This window comes from Primulina tabacum, chromosome 7, assembly GCF_025594145.1.
Source record: "Primulina tabacum isolate GXHZ01 chromosome 7, ASM2559414v2, whole genome shotgun sequence".
NCBI lineage: Eukaryota > Viridiplantae > Streptophyta > Magnoliopsida > Lamiales > Gesneriaceae > Primulina > Primulina tabacum.
Window position 1 is genome coordinate 39,739,041 of NC_134556.1, and position 25,258 is coordinate 39,764,298.

Below are 25,258 nucleotides of genomic sequence, written 5' to 3' on the forward strand. Positions count from 1 at the left end.
TTTAATATACCCTGCAATACAATGTTGAGGCAGATATAATTTCTTGGTAGGGTATATTAAATTGATTTATATTTTCCAAATTATGATAGTCCAAATATGATAGTCTGTGTCCATATCTTCCATATTTTCCAAGTTCAATTGATTTATATTTTGGGAGGGGATTACAACTTGGATCTCGAATTCGAAACTTCACTGTTTTATCGAGTATTGATACGGTGCCACTGGGGACATTTTTTTATGATTGAGATGGATGTAAACGTGGCCAAGGTCAAACCCAAAAATAAAGTGGTTTGTTTGGTTGACAAGGGTAGTTTTCAGCCTTTTTTGCTGGCTCAATGCAGGGCTAAATTACGTGAAGGGGCGATTTATAATCCCAATTGAATTAAATATTTGGATATTATCTCAAGAGTAGGTTCGAATAAATCATTGATATAGATATGACATTAAAGCGATTGGGGAAGCCATTTTTGACTAAACAGAGTCAACTATAATCACAGAAGATTGATTTTTTAATTTGTTTTAGATTTGATTCGGTGTTTTCGAAGTTATCCATCGATTATATGGAGTAATATTTGAGTTATAAACGATTTTTTTTTTTTTTGAATAAGTGTTATAAACTATTTGATTTATATTTCCATACCAGCTAAATATATAATTGAATATAAAAAAATTACAATTTTTAGTAGTGTGTATCTGTTTTTTTTTTTATTATTTTAACTTTTATATTGTCAAACTTTATTTTGTTTTAGTATTCCATCTTTTAATTTTTATCAATTTTAATTTTTTAATCGATAATGATAATGTGACGATGTACACGTAGTTTTATCCCACGTTGAAATTAGTTACATCGGTTTCGATTAGTTTTAAGCAAATTTGGATTAATTGATGAAAAATAATGTTATATTTTTAAAATTAAAGAGTTTATTTGAAAAGAAAAAATCAGGGTATTTGAGGTGGAAAATTTGGCTGATGCGCGTCGCTTGATGCAAGAATCCACGTGGAAGTAAGCATTAATGCAGAAGAATTTTTCAGATTAACGCAGCGCAGACTTTCATGAAAACAAAACCCAAAACGTTGTTGTATGGTAAGAATTCTCATCAGTTGTCAGCTCCAACGTTTGACCAGAAGAAATCCCAGATTTAATCTCCAAAATTTATTCTCATGGCTGAAGCCGGCGCGAAGACAGTTCAGGAACTGGTTCAAAGTGGAGGTGACAATAACGAGGAGGTGCCACATAAATATATTTGGAGAGATGCTGAATATGGCCCCATTAATCTCACTGCTACTTTGAGTGGTGAAATCCCAGTTATTGATTTGAGCCGTTTGATTCCATCAGCAGCCGCCGCCATGGATGCAGAACTTAACAAGCTTCAGTCTGCTCTTATGACATGGGGCTGCTTTCAGGTTTCAACTTTTTATTTGTATATAATATAGAGTTAGGATCTGTTTATATTCTTGATTCGATTTGTTTGTTTCGTTGAATTTATGACTAAAAATTTGGATCCTTGTGGTCGTATATAAGTTCCAGGTAGTCAAAATTGTAATAGAAACTCCTTGGCGTTACGATGGAACCAAGAAGTTGTAAATGATAAGCGAAAGAATTGGCCCGAAGTTTGGGCCAAAGGAGAGGCCTAATCAGTATATATTTAGTGGGTGACATGACTTGATCTTAGAGAAATCACATATGATTCTTTTTCTTCGATGCAGTGGACGAATTTCAAGCTCGTCCACGAAAATATCGATAATAGAAATAACATATGATATTTTTCGTTAGAAGGGGGCGGCTAACCCTCGAGGCGGCCTCGGTCAGCCCTTGGTGGATTGTGATGGGGTTACGTATCATATTTAGATTTTTTTGCTTCTAAATAGGATAGTAGAGTACTTATTTCTCTGGGTTACAAATAAAGGATGAAAAATGACGCGTATATTATATTCTAATTGAGGCTAGGAGATGGGGCTACGTATCATCTTTCTTTTTGTTTTCCTCCCGCGTTTGATTATTGTTTATTGTGAATCCGTTCGTATATATGCCTTCATTTAGGCCTCAAAAAAGTAGAGAAATGGCATACAGAGGCATAGCGCGCAGAACTATAGTAAGCTACTTCACTCTGGCTCGACTCTCTCCAGCTTATCGAAAAAATAAGAACATATAGATCTTTGACCCATCACCCATACCTGGTGATATAACAAAATGGGAATCTACTGATTTATATTTGTAAATATCAATATCGTAGTATATAGAAAGACTCGCTTGCAGAACCTCGACGTACTCTTTGAACTATGGAATGACATGTTTCATATATAGATTGATCAAGACCATGACTGGCACGTGTATTGCTTAAAGATGGTATCCTTATTGGTTGCGATTAATTTTTTATGATTCTGTAAGTTTTGCAAATCATAGCTAAGAAATAAATATCTAATTTAGTAGATATCATTTAAATTTGAATATCCAGGCCATAAACCATGGCTTTGAAAATTCCTTCCTGGATGAACTGCGAAGAGTTTCAAGAAAATTTTTCCATCTGCCCATAATAGAGAAACAAAAATATGTCAGACCAGTGGATGGCATTGAAGGCTACGGCAGTGATATGGTTCTTTTCGAGAATCAATCCCTTGATTGGAACGATAGGTTGTATCTTTTACTTAGTCCGAAAGATCAGCAAAAGCTCGAATATTGGCCTGAAAATCCAGATACTTTCAGGTAATATCAGCCATTTTCTCTGTAAAAAAATTGGGTTTTTTTAGTTACAAAATCGGCTTATTTTGAGGACAACATGAATTCATTTGATAACTTAGGGATTTTTAATCCTTCAGGAAGATGTTAGATGAGTATACTGGTAGTTTAAGACAAATCCAAGAACTGATACTAAAGGCTATAGCAAGATCATTAAGCTTACCAGAGAAATGCTTTTTGGACCAATTCGGGGAGAGGCCTACAATGTATGGAAGGTTCAACTACTATCCTCCATGTTCGAGGCCAGACATTGTTCTTGGGCTCAAACCACATGCAGATGGCACGGGGATAACTATTCTACTGCAAGATGAAGAAGTTGAGGGCCTTCAAATGCTGAAAGATGATCGGTGGTATCGAGTTCCCATTATGCCTCATGCACTTCTTGTCAACGTTGGGGATCAACTTGAGGTACGTCTTAAGCTCATCTTTCTATAGGTTTCAAGAATGAATTTCATAGCATGTTGGTTGTAAGATCGGAGGCTTTGATCTTTCAAAACCTCGTTTTAGATTGCTGCGTAGAATTGGGTACAAAATTAATGTTTTTCATTTGGAGTATGCGAAGCAACCTTTTTTTTTGGGATACATAGGTCGGGGGAATTTCCTATCTAACCACACCACCCACACACAAGTGGCATTCGAAGTTTTGAACCAAGATCTCGTATCTTTGGGGCTCACCCTCCACTAGACCATTATTGTATTGGATTCAAATCACATTAGGTGCATATATAGGTGGGTAAACTAAATTATAAAAGTAGACTAATGCGATTTTCAAAAGCTTCGTGTATGATTTTGTTTCCTTAATATTTGGCAACTAACCCTCCTAAGTTCCTGAAATTTCGACCATGCTCCTGGCAAGTTTTCAATTTACCGCAGTTTCATAATGCTCATGACTCAGCATTATACCGCGGGGGAAGAGTTGATTGATTTATTATCCTCCCAGTTTCGATTAATCATTTTCGTAAAACAGTCGAAGATGTGAACAAGTTGTTAGTAGGACCTATTGCATGGTCCACGTAATCTTGATTGCGCAGCCTGTGAAACTTACTCAAGCGTGATAGACTGCTTATCATCTGTATACTTTTCATAACTTTTGAATATTTTATGATCTCGTCTTATCGCTCTTTTGTCCACGCAGATAATGAGCAATGGCATCATCAAGAGCCCGATGCATCGAGCAGTTACGAACACAGTCAGGGAGAGAAATACTCTAGCTATGTTCTTTGCTCCAGATCCTGAACTAGAGATTGGACCGGTGAATGAACTAGTTGATGGTACGAGGCCGAGATTATACAAGAAAGTAAGAAACTACCCGAAGACCTATTTTCAACACTACCAGCAGGGGAAAAGGCCAATTGAAGCTGTTAGAATCTAGTTTTACTCAACGTGCACGAGTTTGGTTTTTATGGGAAAATTGCATTTTCAATCGTCTGTCTCGGGTCTTCGTATAACTTGAATTTTTTTTTAAAATCCTTTTTTCGTTGGAACCAATCGATTATGACTTATTTGGTACTATTTTTTCATCATGACTAATACGATGAGAATAAAATCTATATTATGGTCTACTAAAAAAAAGTCTATATTATAGACACTAAAATTAATTTAAACAAATATAAATGTGAAATAAAGTAAAACGACGTCCAAATTTTGAGAAAAAAATTTGTCGTTTCTTTTTATTTTTGTTCGGATAGATTTTAGTGTATATAATATGAATTTTATTCTTGTCACGTAGGAGAGCATTGAGTGAAAATAAGTAATATTCAATCTAATCATTGGTTCAGCCAAAAATATAGTCTATTTAAAATACAAATTCAAATTATTAGATGAAAATCAAATTTGACAAATTATATGGATAAAACCCAAAATATGTCAACTTACAAAAATGAAATTGTGACTTTTTCTAAAAAAGAAAAAAAATTCCACTTATTTATTTTTTACCTGCAAATTGACAATAATAATAATAATAATAATATAATAAAAATAAAATATTATAGTTTTCAACGTCAATTAAATAATCTTTTTATTAACTCAAGAGTTTACAATAATGTTTTATGAAGAACTTGTGACAAATATATCAAATCGTCGCGCAACCGGATTTTATAATGCATTACATAACAAAATTATACAAAAGAAATGAACGAAGATAGTGTAAATAGACAAGTACGAAAAAGTCTGGAGTAAAATGACATTCTCAAATCTTGTTCCCAAGTACTCCGACAAAGGAAACCACCAAAGCCACGAGTCCGATCACCGCGGTTGGAGAATAACTTATTCCACCAGAGGGTGGTGGCGCACGCGGCGGCAATATAGGGGCAGGCCCCGGAGCCATGTGGTGGTCGTGACCTTCATGCGCCGCCACGAGTTGTACTAGAACTATAATGCAAGCAAACATAACAATCGATTTAAAAGCCATAACTATCGCTGTCACTCGAGGGGAAAAAAAGACAGAAAAGGGATGCGTATAAATTTGTCTAGGCTTAAAATATCTGTCTCAAGAAAGATATTGTAGTCATGGCTATTTATATGCAATTTTAGCTGCACACTTGCGCTAGTTGACTTGGTTATTATTGTACTATATATCCAACGTCAAATTTGTACTGCCATTTTAACTAAAAATATATATGAATTATTGCCAACTTTCAAGACTTGGCAAAAATAACTTAATGCCTTCCATCGACTCTTACGCGCTTTCTGCATACAAATATCAGAGGAAAACTTTTGTTAAAAAAAAACAAATTTTTTTATTACTATTTTCCCCTAAAATTTAATATTTTCACTACAAGTTTTATGCTCACATCTGGGCTTGGTAAGATTTGTGAGGTGACGAAATCTAAGAGTCAGCGGTTGAGGTATTTTTCCTTTTTGTAGATGTATTTAATACTACAAACTTCACGGTTGTATCTATCACACATCAATATATTATCACAAATTTGGTTAATCTGCGGAGGTTACTTTCTAATCACGTGACAAAAATAATTTTAAAAGACATTTTTTACCCTTTTCAATTAGATAAAACATTACACAAAAATAGTTGATAATTATCCAAAAATAAGGAATCATAGATAGCTCAAATAAATAAATGTTTGTGTTGTTTGAATCAGACACTAAAACAAACAGATCATGAAGTCAATTATATGAATTGCATAAAGGTAAGAATGAAGCAACAAAATGAACATTAGTAATTGCGAAATCTCACGTTTATAATTTTTTTTGTTACAAAATAAATATTCAACACAATATTATAATGTTATAGAGCAACAAACGAAACGATTATAAATTCACTCTAAACTACACAAACTGTTCGAAATACATTGTGAGATGTTATCATTGAAACATTGGAGGAACAATGTACCATATAAAAAATGTTATGACAAAAAAAAATAGAGTAGTAAAATTTTAGAGAGAAAAATAATAAAATCATATGATTTTTTTAGTTAAAATAAGTGACATATGAATGAATAATATTGATCGTAATTAAATTTTGTTAGGCGTAAAAATCGCCTCGTAGTCGAGGATATTTAGCTGCACGACTTTGTTTTATTTGACTTGGTTCTAGTTGTACTATCCAACGACACATCTGTACTGCCATTTGATTTTAATTAAAAATACTTTGTGTGTGATAGTGAATAAAATATGAATTCATATTTTTATTTTTTTAAAATACTTTGTTTGTGTAGAATAGTTATTACAAGGTTTTTCTCACTTAATTACTAGTAAGAGATGATGCATTATTGCCAGCTTTCAAGACTTTGCAAAAATAACTTAATACCAATTGCAAGCAATATTATTTCTTGAAGTTTAAAAATAATTCACACACACACACACACACACAGATATATATATATATATATATAAGTCAGCGGTTCCTCATCTTTATGCGTGCTGTTTCAGCCTTCATTATTTGTTTGTACACGAACATTACTTAAATATATAATTCATATGTTGAAACGATTATTTTCTTTTTCTAAAAAAATGGCGATGTAAAAATCATCGATAGTTATCTTTCGACGTACACTAGATAATCCACCGACAAACGAAATATTTTACAAATCACGAGTTCAAAACAATGTGACATAAAATTAATAGCAGTTTAGGCTTCCATTATTTTAAAACTATTACGAAGAGTTCAGAGAATGTGGACATGATCAACTCGTAGATGAAAGATCAGATGCAAAAGCTAATGGAAAAAGTTGGCAAGCCATTGATATACTTATGGTGAAAGAATACTAAAACTATGTCCCAACTCTTCACAAGATTTGGCCATTTGATGATAGAGAATTTATCCTCAAATCTAAATTAAATTAGAAATCAGCAAAGCATATTATACTTCCAACGGAAATTACAAAAAGTCGGAGCAGGAAATCTAGAGCATCTCATATCTCTTTACTTCAGAAAATCTTGAAGAGCAAACCACCATGAGTAGCAAAGAAGGGGGCGAACACCAATGATTCGACTGCCATAAGCTTGATAAGAATGTTCAAAGAGGGCCCAGATGTGTCCTTCAGAGGATCTCCAACTGTGTCCCCGATCACAGCAGCCTTGTGTGAGTCAGATCCTTTAGGACCCAGAGATCGAGCATGCTCTGAAGCACCAGCCTATAGTCGGGGGATCAACAAAAAATATTAGTGAATTAAGTGCAGATTCAATCGTCATGCGATTAAAATTTGGAACAAATCTTTACCTCGATGTATTTCTTGGCGTTATCCCATGCACCACCGGTGTTGGAGGCAGAGATAGCGATCTGCGTGACATGATGCAAGTGGTAACAATGCCGTATAATACAAACAAAATTATCTCAGAGTTTCCTACTTGAATAGAAGTTTTGGAAAAAGAAAAAAGAAAACCATTCAGGATTACGATTGATCCATGGCATTTCGAAATTATTTTCGGTTTGAGTAGGACATCTTTCCTTGCCTGCCCTCGCATAAAAGAAGTACTGATACAGTGTGTGAAACCTAATAAAAGGACGGACTATGGGACGAATTTGACCCATCAGATATCTAAGGTGCTATACTGCTACTATGTATATACAATTTCTCTAGTAATTCAATTGAGATTTTCATTAGAAATCAAACAATTTTCTCGGCTCGGCTGTAGCTTTTTCCCTACTTATTTTTCCATTTCTTCCAAACAGATACGAAATTAATCACTAATAAAATAAAATGTCCTTGGAGATCTCAATAAGATGAAGCACGTTTCAATTAAGTTACCTGAACACCAGAGACGAGAGATCCAGCGAGAACACCTGAAAGTGTCTCCACACCAAAGAAAATGCCCACGATGAGGGGTGTGAGCATGACAAGAGCACCAGGAGGGATCATTTCCCTGATAGATGCATCGGTGGATATCTTAACACAAGTTGCATAGTCGGGCTTTGTAGTGCCTTCCATAAGTCCAGGGATAGTATTAAATTGCCGACGCACTTCTTCAACCATCTTCAGAGCAGCACTGCCGACGCTTTTCATTGTCATTGCCGAGAACCAGTAAGGAAGCATAGCACCAACTATTAAACCGATGAAGACTTTTGGGGTTCAAAACATCTACGGTTGAGATGGAAGCACGGCTCACAAATGCACCAAAAAGCGCTAGAGACACAAGAGCAGCAGACCCGATTGCAAATCCCTGAAATTAGGAGTTAAGGATCGATGATGGAAAATAGTAGTATCAATACTGCCAATATATGAAACAAGTACCTTCCCGATAGCTGCAGTGGTGTTTCCTGCAGCATCAAGGGCATCAGTTCTTTCTCGAATTATATGACTCATGCCTGCCATCTCAGCAATACCACCAGCATTGTCACTGATGGGGCCATATGCGTCAATAGCCAGACCAGTGGCTATGGTGCTAAGCATCCCAAGTGCAGCCACTGCAATGCCGTACATTGCAGCAAAGGTAAAACTAACAAAAATGCTGACTGCTATGGCAAAAATCGGAATAATAACTGATTTGTATCCCAATGCAAGGCCAAAAATAACGTTGGTGGCTGCTCCAGTACGGCAAGAATCCGCAACATCTTGCACGGGACTGAAACAATGGAGAGATTACTTAATACATTAACTGTATAATTACTTTACACCAGATAACTGTCTAGATATATACCTATAAGCATTGCTTGTATAGTACTCTGTAACAAATCCAATTATCAGACCAGCCCACAAACCAACAGCAACACATAAGAACAATTGCCTGCAACATTCAGATAATTTTGTTATGGAATTTAACAAAGAAGCAATAAAACGGTACATATTGTAAATGTGTGCACATACTTATGCAAAATTCTTAAAGAGGGAGAGAGCCATTCAAACTTATTACAGTTTTCTCTTCATGAAAAACAATAAGGTTCCTAATTTGACAGTGTACTTACGAGACTGTATGATATGCTTTATATGAAAGGAAGGGAAATTATATGAAAATGAAGGTATACAATGAAAGAAAAGTCATTAAGAAATTTGGGGCAACATTGAACTCACCAGCTTTTGACAACTTTCTGGGTTCCAAAATTAAATATCGTGAAGGAGGAAGGAAGGGCAATGAAACTGACAACAGCAATTCCAACAGTCATTAATACCGTGGAGATGATGAGTTGCTTCTTCAGTGCAGGCTCGATTTCTTTGACAGCCTTGACTTCAAAGAAGTCAGTTGCAAACAAGGTGGTCAACAAACAAACAAGAATTCCAACGGAGCTGATCAAAAGAGGAAATAACATAGCAGTAAAGTCATGATTGATCCCAAAAGATGAGATTGAAGCAACGACAAGGGCCGCGCAGGAGGATTCTGCGTATGAACCGAATAGATCAGATCCCATACCGGCAATATCCCCTACATTGTCTCCAACATTGTCTGCAATGACCTGCAACATTCATAAAACACAAGTTCGTAATTTAAGAACAAAATATTCCAAGAAACTATTATCAACTATTTTTACTGTAGCCATACAGCAGGATTCCTAGGGTCATCCTCTGGAATGTTCCTTTCTACTTTGCCCACAAGATCGGCCCCTACATCGGCAGCTTTCGTGTAGATACCTCCACCAACTCTGCCAAAGAGAGCCATGGAAGATCCCCCAAGTCCATAACCGGTTATTGCCTCAAACAGGCCTTCCCAGTCATCACCATAGTATAACTTGAAAAGGTTGATGGCAATATACAAAACTAAAAGGCCATTTGCGGCAAGGAGGAAACCCATTACTGCACCAGACCGAAATGCAACTATGAAAGCCTTTCCAACACCCTTCCTAGCCTCCAATGTAGTCCGGGCATTGGCATAGGTGGCAATTTTCATTCCAAGAAATCCAGAAACCAAAGATGTGAGGCCACCAAGAAGAAATGATATGGTACTAAAGACAGCTGTAGCTAGAGCAGGCTTGCAAATTTTGGTGCTGTCAAACGTACATGATTGGCTCTTTGTACTGAATCCTTTCACAGAACCGAGGAAAAGGAAAACCAATATGGCAAAAGCAACCATGAAGATGCCGACATACCTGTACTCGGTAAAAAGAAATGATGTTGCACCTGTGATATCACAATTAGATTATAAGAACCGGAGACAAATTACTGAGCAATTATTTGACTTTTTCTGTTCTTCTGAACGTACAACAATACAGTTCGGACAAAAAACAAAGATACAGACAATAGAAATTCAAGTTCAAAAACATTATTAGTTTCCGGAAATCAACTTCCAAGTGCACGTTTTAATAATAAAGACATCATTTTAGCCTTACAAATTGTTTCGATATCATTTCAACAACATGAAATAACGACAATATTTAGCGCACGCTATGCCTAGGTACTTTTTCACTTATTAGTTCATGCTATATTTCATCCCGAAATAAGTAATCTGCAGAATGTTACTAGCCAACATGGTATACCTTTCAGACAGAACTATCAAAAAGGAACAGAGTCCAGACAAAACCTATGAAAAACGGAAAACTATAAAAGAAAAGGAAAATACAGAAATCCAATCGTGAGTATGTATAGAAGAGCAACTTTATGCCAACATAGAACTAAACTTATAGCAGTGACGTAGAGAAACTATGCGTGTGTATTAATTAGACGACCTCGCTACAAACAAATGAAAAAAATCTAATCTGAACAAAAGTTACAAGCTTTGATAGGTAAAATTGACACCGAAACTTGTTATCAATTATCAATTAATTAATGTATAAAAGGGACAACAACTATTTATAATAAGAACCAGCATATAAGGCTGACTCGTATAAATGACGAAAGCATCCTAAGAAACAGTAGCAACAACTGTGTTTAACAACGAAGCATGATCGTGGATCCTTTTAGAAGAACCGCATCATAGGGCTTGACAAGGAGGAAAGGAAGAGTATTTTTTTAATCAGCTAGAAAGACGTGGACTAAAAAAATTGATCTTCGGTTTTCATGTGGACAGGGATATTAAAGGAAATTTTAAAATCACGAAATACATATAGAAAATAGCATGCTTTTAACTTTTCCACCATGAGAAAGGAACAACAAGAGAATCAAACGAAAATATGGCCAAAACAATAAAAGGAAATAAAGCCACGTAAGGCTATAGATTTCAAACGTGAATACAAGGGTGCTGAAGGCATACGCAAACGTCGTTAACATTAAAGGATCCGAGCAAGAACCCAGATTTCCCATCTAGAATTATTAAAAAAAAATTGCAAACTTTTCGTGAAATAGCGCATAATTAGACAACCGTATGGAATAGCACTGAAGGAATAGAATAATTATACAAGCTATATATTTTGAGACTACAAAGAGATGCATACATATTACTGCATACTTTAAGCAATTGAAAATAACAGGTAAGAAGCAGCCATAACCAAAAGTCCAAAAAGAAAATCTGCCAATCCATCCACGAAACCAAGCAAAACCCATATCCTCAACATAATATTATTCAACCCTAATGCTCAACTCTCCCTCGTAAACAAATCTCCCTGGCTCGGTAATATAAACAAACACAACCAATGCACGGAATATATAAAAACAAAATATACCTTCAGAGATGGCTGCTTGGATTTCGGCGCATTTCCGAACAACAGAATGCTCATTGGTGCCTTCTTCTTCCTCTATAAGAGCTTCGTTAAACCCACTTTTGCTGTCGGTGGAGCTAGATTTGTCAACTGAAAGCTTTACCTTGGAAACCAGCAGCCATTGGAAGAGGGCGAAGACGATACCCACGACCGCACAGAGGGGAATAATGATTTCGGTGGCGAAATAGGGAAGCAGCGTCGTCTCTCCCATCTCTTCTTTTGCGTGCAGAGGGATTCGCGATATGGGATGGGGGAAAGAGAGAGGGAGATGTGCGTTTGGTTGTGGAGTGCGAGCCTTAATTTATGCGGTGAGGAGTGTGGAGAAATCCTAAAATTTTTTGTCCCAAAATATGGTTTATATAAAATCAAATTTGTTTTATTTATTTATGTACTTATGATGACCAGCAACTTTTTTAAGATTTAATCTTTGAATTAGGTAAATTCTCGAAATAAACTGGAAATATAAAATTAAAGAAAATGAAGATAATAGCAAAAACTTCTGTGAGGCGGTCTCACAAATCGTATTTTGTGATACGGATATCTTATTTGGGTCATCCATTAAAAAATATTAATTTTTATGCTAAAAATATTACTTTTTATTGCGAAAATCGATAGAGTTGACCCGTCTCACAGATAAATATTCGTGAGACTGTCTCACAAGATACCTATCTATAGATTTTTATAGCTAACATGACCACGCTCATGGAATTTGAATAATCAAAGTAAAATAATAGCACACAGGTTTAATTTTGAATAATTTGATGGTAAAATTTCTTTGAAAAAAAGCCAATTTATGCACAGAAATTTACTTTAATGTCTTAGAAAAACCTAACACGAGTTAGGTGCACCAAATCGGGTCCACGAAACATTGGTTGACAAAGACTCAAACACAACGTATAATAAATGTACAAATATAGATAATTTTAAAATCTCGTGTAAATTCTCGGGAAGCATGGAAAATGTCTTTTTTATATACATATATAATCTTAGGCTTTTTGATTATGAGATATATAGAAAATGTCTTTTTATATATATAATCTTATGCTTTTGATTATGTTTTCGACAAGCTAATCTGTAACTTATAATTGATGGACATACTACATTATCAAGCCTAACGCAGTGACATGCAAACTATATCAATCGAATAAATTGTAATAAGCATATGTCGTGGGACATGTTTGATCGATAAAATTTTGATGGAGAGAATCGAATTATCACACATTCACATACTCAGTCAAATCAAAACACGAGCGAAGATGTGACATATTGTTATAAAAAATTTTAAAAAATGGTAATATTAGTTGGTTGAAAGGTTTTTGTTGGATGGGGATTCATGTACGAGGTTAAAGGACAAGTTCCCCGGCTGACTCATTGTCTAGTTGCCGTTTCGCATTGTTATCCGCTGGTAAAAACTAAACTATATTCTTAAATAAGCGAAAAGATATATATTCCAAATTAATATTTTCTCGTAATTTAATAAGCTATAATAATTATTAAACGGGCAATAACATAAGGTAAAATAAAATATATAAGAGGGGAAAAAAAACCTTAAAGGGGTGGCTGGAAACCGAGATGTAAAAACCGTACGTCGCCTTAAACGAAATCTCCGCCTACTTTTACTCGAAAAATAAATGCTTACCCGTAGTTGGGTAATTACCACACAATTTAATACTTTAAATTTATAATAATTTTTGTAATATGGTGATAATTATTATGAGTAGGTCTCTTGTGAGACGGTCTCACGAATTTTTATCTGTGAGACGGGTCAACCCTATCGACGTTTACAATAAAAAGTAATACTTTTAGCATAAAAAGTAATATTTTTTCATGGATGACCCAAATAAGATATATGTCTCACAAAATACGACCCGTGAGACCGTCTCACGCAATTTTTTGCAATTATTATAATCTTATTTGTTTAAGTTAATTAATTATGTTACTCTTTTTTTATATGTATACCATAAATCATAATAAACGGACCAAATGTCTAATTCTACTTTCAAGATCAATGAACTAATTTGCAAAAAGATATACATGTTATTTCGCCTCCACACGTTTAATAAGTTGAATTCAGAAACCCTAAAATGTTATAAATTTAATAACTATACTATATAATAATCAAAAAACCCTATAAAATAAGTATATATTAGTCATTTTAATGGATGAACAAAAATATCACTTATTTTATATAATAAAAAATTGTTAGATCATTAGTTTTGATGATAACAAAAATGACTTATTTTACTATATCAAGTTGTATTTGCGTGTATTACAGGCACTCGACCGTTCTATTGAAAATTCAAATAATTTCGTTCAGTCGGTCTTAAAGCAGCTTCTTGATCTATTTGACCGCTCGAGCATACAAGCTGCGTCATAAGACCACTCAATTGGTCGCTATATCAAAACATATTTGAAAACAGTTTGAGTAAGATATCTTCATATTCGAGTCACACGTTTTACAGGGATTCTACCTACTTTATCAGAAAATTTGGCAGACTGGTTATACACTAAAAACAAGACATTACAATATAAGATTGTTTATCTTAAAAGACAAAGCTCATTGACAGTTATTTTTTGCTGTCATCAACCGTTTCTTTCCGCAATTGAAAAATGTCAAATTGCTCATTATTGAGTGTATTAAGAATCAAGAAAGGAGGGCGACGACCGTTCTTTTGCATTAATGGACTACAATCGAACTTTGAACGAGCAAATGCAAAGAACACTATAAATAAAAGATGTTAAGAAAAGTTTCTTACGATGCAACACGATTAGACATACATTTGAAACAATTTTTCAAGCTTGCATTTTCTAACAATATTTTGAGCACCATTTGCACTCATATCCACTAATGCTCAATAGCTCTCGTTTCAAAAGAACATTCATCATATCATTAATGATCAATAGGTCTTCTGTCAACAACTCAACTGTTTATGTCAAGACCGTTTGAAGAGTTTCTCGATAATTTGAATCTAAATATTCATTCATGTATTGTATTAGTTGTCAAACTTGTTGTCTCGATCGTTGATGAAAGTTAACTAGAAGTTTCAATTTATACAGTAAATAAGTCATAAACGTGAAGCGTATTGTTACAAAGAGTTTTAAAATCAAAATATCAGTAAAATCATTTTTAAATGGTAGAATATGTGATGTATGAGCTTGAGTCTCCAAAGACTCATAAAAAATCCTCGTGTCATTTCATTTACTGCACTTATTTATTTTATTGTATGTTTATATTTGAGCATAAAAGTATAAATTAAAACCTCAGATCGCACACTATTCGTTGTATAATATTTTTTGAGAGTTGAAAAAATCAGGTCTTATATAGCTAACATATCAAGACCGATCACATTATTTGTCAGTATTTAAAAAAATATTAAAATATTTATTCATCTCTTCTAAACTTTTTTACGATATTTATGATCAAAATTATTATAACAAACTATTTTGATAAATTCTAAAAATACCTAAATAATTTGTTGATAATTACGTTTTTTTTTTTTACACGTAAAATACTGTGTACGCTTGATTTGCTAGTTATAATAATAAACCAAACAAGACTATGTGCTAGTTATAATAATAAACCAAACAAGACTATGTGCATTTCTTAATTAATTTTTTTTATTCCAAAAAAAAAAAAAGCAAAAGCGGCCAACATTTTTTTAATAATAATAATAAAGCACGATCTCATATTTTATCCTTTAGTTTTAAGCTGGCAGTTCTTTCCCCGATTAGCCAGAACTTGCCTTTTGAAGTTAAAAGGAAAAATTGATTTAAAAAAGGAGTTGGATTAAAAACTATTTTCGTTTCTACGCCTAAATAAATAAAGTGTATTCTAGAAGGTTTTGAATTGTTTATTCTAAATTGGCAAGGAGTTCAAAATTCGAGTTACAATGTTACATAGCTTATTTATATATATTAATACCCGATATACGTGTGTATTTATTAAAATAAAAAATAAAAAATCCTTTTTGGAGTTTAATAAAATTAAAGATTTTATACTAGTAATTAGACGCATATATAGATAGATATACGCGTTGAGTAGTTTTTTTTCCTTGTGCTATTATTTGTGTCAAAAAATTAAAGATTATATTAAAATTAGAAAGTCTATATATATTCATATAATATTTTTTATAAAGATAATTATTTAAGAAGGATAATTTTTTGTCACTTTTCAAAATTTGCGATGTTTCATGTTCGGCAAAGATCAAATACCGAAATTTAATATTAGAGTTTTGCAATATTTCATATTAAAAAACCCACTGAATCTCGGAAAGATGAGCGAGCAATAAATAAAATATTTCAAATAGGTGTGTTACATTTATATTTTGGGTACATTTTTGTTTGTGGGAGGTAAAAAAATTAGAAACAGACACAATTAATCAATTTTATGTGCGATTGTTTTCTTTGTCCGAAAATGAATCCTTTTCACAACGGTTCTAATCTCAAAACTCCTGCTGAATTTGACATATTGATCCGATCGAGCAGGGCCAAAGTCTCAAATATATTAGAGTAGGTCTCATGTGAGACGGTCTCACGAATCTTTATCTGTGAGACGGGTCAACCCTACCGATATCCACAATAAAAAATAATACTCTTAGAATAAAAAAATAATATTTTTTCATGGATGACCCAAATAAGATATCTGTCTCACAAAATATGACTCGTGAGATCGTCTCACACAAGTTTTCGCCGATATTATTATACGAACATCACAGATAAAATCACGATATTAATATTAATATAATCATATATCATCCCACCACAAATAAGTTTCTTTTTAAGGGCTGAAAAAATAATATATTTAATTTAACTCTCAATAAAAATAAAATAAAATAAAAATGGACCCGATTGAGTTCGGTATAGAATTAAATGTTGATGGGGAAAGCATATTCTTTATTACAAAACAAAATTAAAGATAAATAGGATCCAAGATCTCAATAAATGTGAAGGAATAAAACTCAAAAAAAAGACGAGATATTCATCGGAATCTTGCCTAGTGACCACATGATATTAGTTATATTATGTCATATTATATTTTATTATATTATATTATGTTAATAAATAATTTAATGTACGCAGATTGAAGATAACATTGGAGAAAATTTTTTAATTCCTTTCTGATAAAATATTTATTTATAAAAAGGTTATTATTACACATGCAATGCAAACAAATTAGCGTGTCTAATGTGTATCTAATATCTAACTTACGTTCAAACTTGTGATAAATTTTAGAAAATGGAAATTATCGTTTGTGATCATGTATATAACATATTTGTCTTTCGTTCACATTAACTTATTTTTTTGTATATCTCCGCAATTTAATGATTTTAAACTAAATGTTTTCGAGTTATGTGATTTGTAGGGTTTTCGTTCTGTTGAAATTATAACCGGTGATGATTGTATGATTGAAATAATTTAAAACGGAAACTTTTGCAAATCATTTTATAGCGTTCTAGTTAGATATAACTATTACTTCCAAAGAATCTGATTGTGCGAGAGAAAAAGTTGAATGGAGGTCAGGGGAACTTTAAATCAATGCAATTTTGAGAGGATTGAAAATTTATTATAAATAATCAATTTTGAAATAATAGCTCAAAATAGGTGAGTTGGAATCCCGATAGTGACATTATATCGTGTAGGTAATGGTGGGAAAAAATACCGAAATATCGAAAAACCGTACCGAAAAAATACCGAACTTACCGAAAAAATCGGTATACCGAAAATTTCGATACCGTACTAAAATTTTCGGTATCGATATCGGTACATAATATTTTTTTTCCCGATATTTCGGTATATACCGAAATACCGAAAATAATTTTTTATTATTATTTTTTTAAATTTAAGTTCATTATACCGAAAAATTTGTCGGTATACCGAAAATATTTCGGTGTCGGTACGATACCGGTATGAATTTTTTTCATACCGAAAATTCGGTATACCGAATGTGCGGTATACCGAATTTCCGATATCGGTATCGGTAAGGAAAAATTTCATACCGATATTTTCGGTACAGTATACGGTATCGTAGTTCGGTACGGTATATCGTACCGTATCCACCCCTACGTGTAGGCATAACGAATTTGGTCCCTCTCGCTAGCATCGATTTCTTTTTTCTGGTTATTTTTTTAAAAAAAAATTGTTCGAGTGGAGTTCTATTTCCAGTTTTGATTCTTTATATTTTGAACAAAATTGATTAAATGCTAAAATACTTTTGAAAATATAATTTTATATTATATGTTTCCAAAAATACAAAGGTATATATATACAAGTTGAATAAATTTATAGCTTCACTAAAGGTGAAAAAGATCACGAGTCCGAGTCATGAAGGAACAGAGATAGAATCAGACCGATTCCCGAAATGCCTTTCCCGTTCATCTTCGGCGCAAGAGCGCTCGATCAATCATTGTAGATAAAAACTTGTGTAAAACGATTTCACAGATCGTATTTTGTGAGACATATATCTTATTTTGGTCATTCATGAAAGAGTATTACTTTTTATTGTGAACATCGATAGGGTTGACTCATCCCACAGATAAAGATTCGTGAGACCGTCTCACATGAGACTTACTCATCATTATATAACTTTAAAGTTTTATATACTTTTTATATGTTAAAACTATAATAATACAATAACATCATAGTAATATGAAATAGTATATATTTATTATGAGACGATTTCACATATCTATTTTTGTGAGACAGATCGATCAAATCCATATTTAAAGTGAAAAATAATATTTTTAACATAAAATTTTATATTTTTTGATGAGTCGGACTGAAGTTAACACAAAACCGGTAAAAGAATATCCCTGTGCAAATAGACTGCTCATCGATTGGTTAAGGGGATAAAATAATTGAACCACGGGACTTTTATCTTTTAAAAAAGGAAGAATATTTAAAAGAAAATGCTCTCCACTTTACCCTAAAGCTTTCGATACATATAAATGCTCTAGATAATCATTCGTGTTAAGGTCGAAAATTACGATTAGCGAATAATTAATTGAATTTTATCGATGCAATCAAATTATAATGTTCGGAAGATAGTGAAGTTGAATAAAATTTTGTAAAAAGGTGCTATGAAACTCCGTGTGTGTGTGTGTGTAGAATCAAGTAATGGAGAATATGAATATCTATGGTGATCAAAAGTTGGAAAAAAATATTCCTAACGCTTTCGATTTATTCCAAAAACATTGTCCATAAAAAGTGTGGAAAAGGGGAGAACAATCAATCAAAATTTGGATTCCTCATATTTTTTTAAATTTAAAAAATTATTATTTTATGTATATATGTAAATCATGATTTATTTAGAATATTTACTCCACCGAGATTTTGAAATATATAGTAAAATATTGAGAGTAGCTATCTTGTGAGACGGTCTCACGAAACTTTATCTGTGAGACGGGTCAACCCTATCGATATTTACAATAAAAAGTAATACTCTTAGCATAAAAAGTAATTTTTTTCATAGATGACCAAAATAAGAGACATGTCTTACAAAATACGATATGTGAGACCGTCTCACACAAGTTTTTACCAAATATTGGTTGCATCCACTTTTGCAAACTTGTTTTCAAAATGAGCAATTAATAAAAAGAAAATGCAACAACGATAAATAAAGTAGGTGGTTTAACCAGCCATATAATATGTATAATAATATATATATAAATGCGGAATTTAAATACAGGAATTTAAATACAAGAATTTAAATTCAGAAATTTAAAGATCTTTAAAGATTTGAGGTTCCTGTAGTTTCTGATTGCATACAATCTTTAAAGGATTGTATGTAGAGCGTACTTTTGCAAAGAACACCAAAAAATCTTCAAAGATATATATATATATATATAATATATATATAGGTATTTATATATATATATATATATATACAAGTATTTAACACATAAATAAAACACACATTGGAATCAAAATAAGAACTTCAATATGAATCTTCAAAGGATTTACAAATTATTTAAGAACATAAAGCTTGAAGGGTAAGAACACCTTGAATGTGAGTGGAGAAAGTAGGAAAAGTAAGAAAGAGAAGAGAGAAGAAAGAAAGAGAAAGTGGGAATCAAAACTTGGTATCAAAAAACTTGCATTTCCTTGGAGGCCTTGTCTTCTTTTTATAGACATCTTCAAGGGTATTTTCGGAATCTTGAATAGTATTTGTCCTTGTCATGCTTGCATCATTTTAATGTCATTTTTCATATATTAAAATATAAAAATTACAATTCAATAAAAATCATGTGTCTAAATTGTGCATTCCTTCTTCATCGAGTAAATCTTCAAGGATAATATCTTCTTCTGAGGAGTAGAAGATTTCTTCTATTTTCTGGTCTTCTAATTTTTCTAAGAATCTGTTGTACATTCTAGTATAAAAGTAAAAAGCTTTGGGAGCATCTGTATAAAAATCTGGAAAATGATCAACGCATGGTGATGAGCTCAATATGTAGATTTTGTAAATCTGGTTCATAAAATATAATCTGTAGTCTTCGTTTCTCTTTTCGATGAATTTATGTTTGAAGGCTAATGTCTGTAATCTCTGATGTTTTATTTGTTTTTGGATTGTAGCGCTGCAAATGGCTGGATGATGGACTTTGGGTTCCGCTTCTTGTCTTTGCCATTTAAAAAAGGGCTTGACCCAAATTCTGTGAATTGCTGGTTCTAAATCTGTTCTAATCCATTCCGGACATGTTGATCTTATTTCTAATTTTACTTCATTATTGCCGGTATCAAAGATATATTGGATTGCACTTTTAAGGGCAACACTGTTGAGACTGTCTATGTTATCTATATCTGTAATGATGATTTCGGAAACTAACCCTAAATCTAATAAGGAATTTATACTTATTCTTTCTTCCTTATTATTAAACTGAAAGAAAAAATCTCTAAATGATGAAAAGTGTATTTGGGTAGAAAGGATGTAGAATTGAAGTTGACAATAACAATTGTCTATGTCTAAAGATTCTTTTTCACAATCAATTTTATGTTTGGCATATTCATTTATTCCTTTTAAAGGAATAATTTTTATGCCATCAGGTTTTAAGAAAAGAATTTCTTGGATCATTTGAAATTTTTTGTAAAAATTTTCTTTGGCTTTTGAGAAAATAATGTCATTTATTTGGGTAGGTAATATGCTTAATTCTGTAAGTGGTCTAAAGAGAAATCTTGTTGGGCTCGTTTTTTGGCTAGAATTAAATAGACTATGTCTGTCTAATAGACTGGGTTTGTCTATTTCAAAATCTTGAATCTTTTTAAGAAGGTCCAAGTTTATAAAGTCTGCCTTAAGGGCTGCTTCTGTTTTTTGTAATTTTTCCGTCAATTCCTTTATTTTATCAGACATTAATGATTTCGAATCATTTAGTCTTTTAAAATTTTTTACCATCGTCTCGCAATGATTACAAAATTGAAAATCAGTTTTTAAATCTTTTTTAGGAATTTCATAAAAACTCTTTTTTGTAAAATTATTTTCATTGGCTATTTATTTACCATAACTCTTTTGGGTATTTATATATTTTCGAACTGGATAATCAATAAAGTAATTTGGACCAATAAAACGGTTGGCTGATTCTAGAGCTTCAGGAAGGGTTTTAAAACTTTTATAAAAAGAATTTTGTTCATTTTTAATAACTTCAACCGCTCGGATCCAATGATTGTAGATTCCTGTCGCCTTCCCTTGGTAAACAACGTAATATAATATGGTTTCTGAATCAGCTTCATGTGCTGATTGGGAAGAAAGATTTATTTGATTGAAATAATAGGCCGTTTAAGACTATGACTTTTTGATTGGAATCGTTTGGTTGGACGTTCTATATTGAATTTAATAAAGTTTTTTGGGATTTTTCTAGATGAAAAGGTTTTGAAGTCCTGAAACATTTTTGTGAGTTTTGAGGATAAACAGGGAGATTGATATCTTCAAAAGAAATTAATTCTGTGGGGGATTTCTGTTGGAAATAATTAACTTTGCTTGATGACGCCATTTTCCTGCATGGATCAAATAAATTTGTTAGAATTCTTTCATAATCCCCATAAGTTTTTATTCTTTTTAGAGAAATATTATTTTGAAAATTTTTTCCTTGAATTAATGCATTAATACTATTTTCATATATAGAATATGTTTTTATTAAATTGAGATTTTTTGTACGAGGTTTTTCTAAGAATTCAAAATCTAATTTTTTATAATTAAATTTAAAAGAGATATAATTATTATTTACTTTATATGGAGTAATTAATTCTATAAAGGGTGTTCCTAGAATTACAGTATGATGTATGTCATTAACTAAAATAAATGTAGTTTTAATAAAAACTCCATTGTTTAATATTGATGCTTCTGTTTTTGAATTAACATTTAATTTAGAATTGTTAGCAGCCGAAAGTTTTTCATTAGTTTTTTCTTGAAAATTTTTAGGTACTATCCCTGATTTTATACAATTTAAATCAGCACCAGTATCAAAAAGCACTATAGTACTAATTTTAAAATTTTCTGAAAATACCAGATTTATTTTCAGTATGTATTTTCTAGAGGTTATTTCTCTTAATACAAAAAGAAAGTCTTCTGGAATTTTCTCAAGGTTTTGAATGTTTTTAATTTCATTATCTTCAGATTCTTCGGAATTTTCAATATTAATATTATATAATATTCATTTGATTATTTCAGAATCTTGTTTTTGTTTTTCTTTTAATTCTTTTAGTTCTAATTTTATTTTTTTATATCTTTTTGTAAATCTTGGATTGTTATCTCTTTATTTTTTGTTTTCTTTCTTTTTTCTAAAATATTGGTTATGTCGTAAGTATTTTTAGAAGTATTTGGTAAAGTAGTATATTTTATTTCTGTTTTTTCTTCTTTATTTTCTTTGAGAGATTTTAAAATTTTATCAAGATATTCTTTTTGAATATTGAGATCATTTATGTCTTTTAGAATATCAAGAAAGAATTGTTGATCTTTTGAAAGCATGTTAATTTGTTTTTCAGATTCATTACTAGATGTAATTAATTCATCTATTTGTAAAGATTCATTTTCATCTTTAGAAGAAAAATTTTCTAATTCTGACTCAGAAGAATCAATTAAAAGATTAGAAATTTTATTTAATATTTCTTCATTTAATTCTAATTCATTTAACTGTTTATTCAATCTACAATAATTAGCAGTATGTCCTTTTTTATGACATTTATAACATTCAATATCTTTAAAGGATTTTTAGGATATTGTTTGAAATTTTTTATTTTCTTATAAAGTTTCTTATAAAATTCTTCTTTTCATTTAATATTTTTCTTATTGTATTTAAAATTTTTTCTATATGGTTTTTTAAGATTCACTACAATTTCCTAAGCATTTAAAAGGTGAAGGTTTATTAGGATTTATATCGAATTGTTGACAGAAAGTTCCTAATTCTTGTTTTGTTCTTTTCATTTCTCATTTTAAATGTTTTTGTAATTTTAGATCTTGACATATTTTTAAACCTTCTTGTTGAGTTAAACTAATTAATTGACCATAAGTAAATTCATTATAAGGAATTATTTGTTTTCCACATTATTCCTTAATTTTATTTCTAACATTTTCTCTTAAAAGAGTTGGTAATCCTGCTAGGAATTTTTCTTTCCAAAATGGTTGATTAGAGTCTTCCCTAAGCATGACTCTGGTTAGAAAAGTATTTTTATACCATTGAAAATCACTTAATTATTTACATTTAAGATTTGATAATAATTCAGCATTTTTATCTTTTAAATGTGAATTATCACCTATAAAATGTAAAGAGATTGTTAGGATTAAAGTAGCTACAGCATCTTGTTGGGGATTTTCATCTTGATCTAAAATTGGTATTCTGTCTTCATCAGTTTTTATAGAATTTAGAATATCTTCTTGTTGTTGATTTGTAAGATAACAGTCCCACCAACCCTGATTTTGACCAGAAAAACTAGCTATAAGGAGTTCGGCTATGGTTCTATCTTGTGTATTTGTTTGAGTTTTATAAGCATTTGCTGCCATAGTCATTTGTTGTAAAATACTAAGAATATTATATTCAGTCATTCCATCTATGTTCCAATCATAAACGGAAGAAGCATTAAAACGAGATTGTGTTATGGGTTTTATTATTCCTAAATCTGGAGCAGGAATAATTTGTAACTTTTGTGAAAATTGATTCCAATCCATTTTATTGATTTTATTTGTAGGATTTTGGAATTGTTCTAAAGCTTCACTAATATCTGAATCATGATTTAAGGTATTTATTTTAAGATTAGAGGTTGGTGTTTCATGAGCAATTTGATCTATGGGTTGATTTGAGCTACTAGCTGTTGTTGCCATTTTACTTAATTTATCTTGTATTATTTTTATAAATTCAAAATTATTCTCTTTGATATTGTTAACACTATTTTCAGTTATTTGGTATGGTTTAAAAATTGAGTTTTTGAGTTTACTATCTGTATTCGAGGTTTCTATTTTAGTTGTTGGTTGTTTTTGTATTTGTTTTTCTATCCGATCTAGTTGTTTTCCTATGGTATTTAAATTTGTATTTGTGAAATTATTTTGTATTATGATGTTTTTTATATTGATTTTATCATTATCTCCTGGATTTTTTTATAGGAATTGCTTCAATTTGTTGATTTTGTACCAGTATTTTAATTCCTTGTAAAGGAGGATGATTAGATTGAATTTTTCTAGAATCAGTAATGGTTTCCCATTCTCGTGATTTATTTCTCATTGTAATAGGATTTACATAGTTTGAAAATGGGTATTCTAAAGAATTTTGAGAGGAGTATATTTCAAACCAATCGAAGAATAAAATGTGAATTTTATATTTATTTATAAATTCGTAGAATTTTTCTTGAATATATTTTCTGGTATTCATAAAATTTTCAAAAAACCATAATTTTTTTGCTTTATTATGTATATCATAAAAATCTTTATGTAGAAAGTTTTTATCTATTTGGAATTCTTTTTCTATAACATTTAGTTCATTAATTATATTTTCTGTTATTGAGGAAAAAGTTGGACTAGTTGCTAGTTGCTTGTTCTGATTCAAATTGTGTTCTAGAATATTCAATTGTCTTCCTATCCTATTTTTGGTATATATAGGTCTAGGTATTTCTGAGGTATAATCTACATTTCTTATTACAAAATTGGGTATATCTAAAGTAGAATATCTAGGTTGGGTTTTATAAGGAGAGTTTATTTGTGATATTCTTCCTAAATCTATAGTATCTGAAGTTGAAGAATCATCAGATCTACTGTTATGACTACTTGTTCTAACAAAAGAAAGTTTAACTCTTCCATCTAAATATTGAGTTATTTCTTTTAATTGGGTGTTGGGTTCTTCTTGTTCTATAAATTCTGTTTTGACAATACCTTCTAAAATCCATTCTTCTGGAAGTGTTATATCTTTCTATTGAATCGGTTTAGGAATTACTGTATTAGATTTTCTTAAATCTGTTTGTAATAAAAGAGTTTCTCCTTTTTTACTATGAAATTTTACTTTTGTCGCAAAAGCATAAATCATGGCTTT

General features: G+C 31.6%; 1 protein-coding gene and 1 pseudogene across 1 annotated transcript; one reads left to right on the forward strand and one right to left on the reverse strand.

The window, feature by feature from the left end:
• Nucleotides 1-1,025: 1,025 nt before the first annotated feature.
• Nucleotides 1,026-4,247, forward strand: LOC142552000 (protein LATERAL BRANCHING OXIDOREDUCTASE 1). The gene is made up of 4 exons (XM_075661559.1): nt 1,026-1,404; nt 2,457-2,704; nt 2,818-3,145; nt 3,873-4,247. Exons 1-4 carry the CDS (start codon nt 1,162-1,164, stop codon nt 4,107-4,109), a joined length of 1,056 nt encoding a protein of 351 aa, XP_075517674.1. The 5' UTR covers nt 1,026-1,161; the 3' UTR covers nt 4,110-4,247.
• A 2,665-nt stretch (nt 4,248-6,912) lies between these two features.
• Nucleotides 6,913-12,080, reverse strand: LOC142552001 (pyrophosphate-energized vacuolar membrane proton pump-like; annotated as a pseudogene).
• Between the last annotated feature and the right edge of the window lie 13,178 nt (nt 12,081-25,258).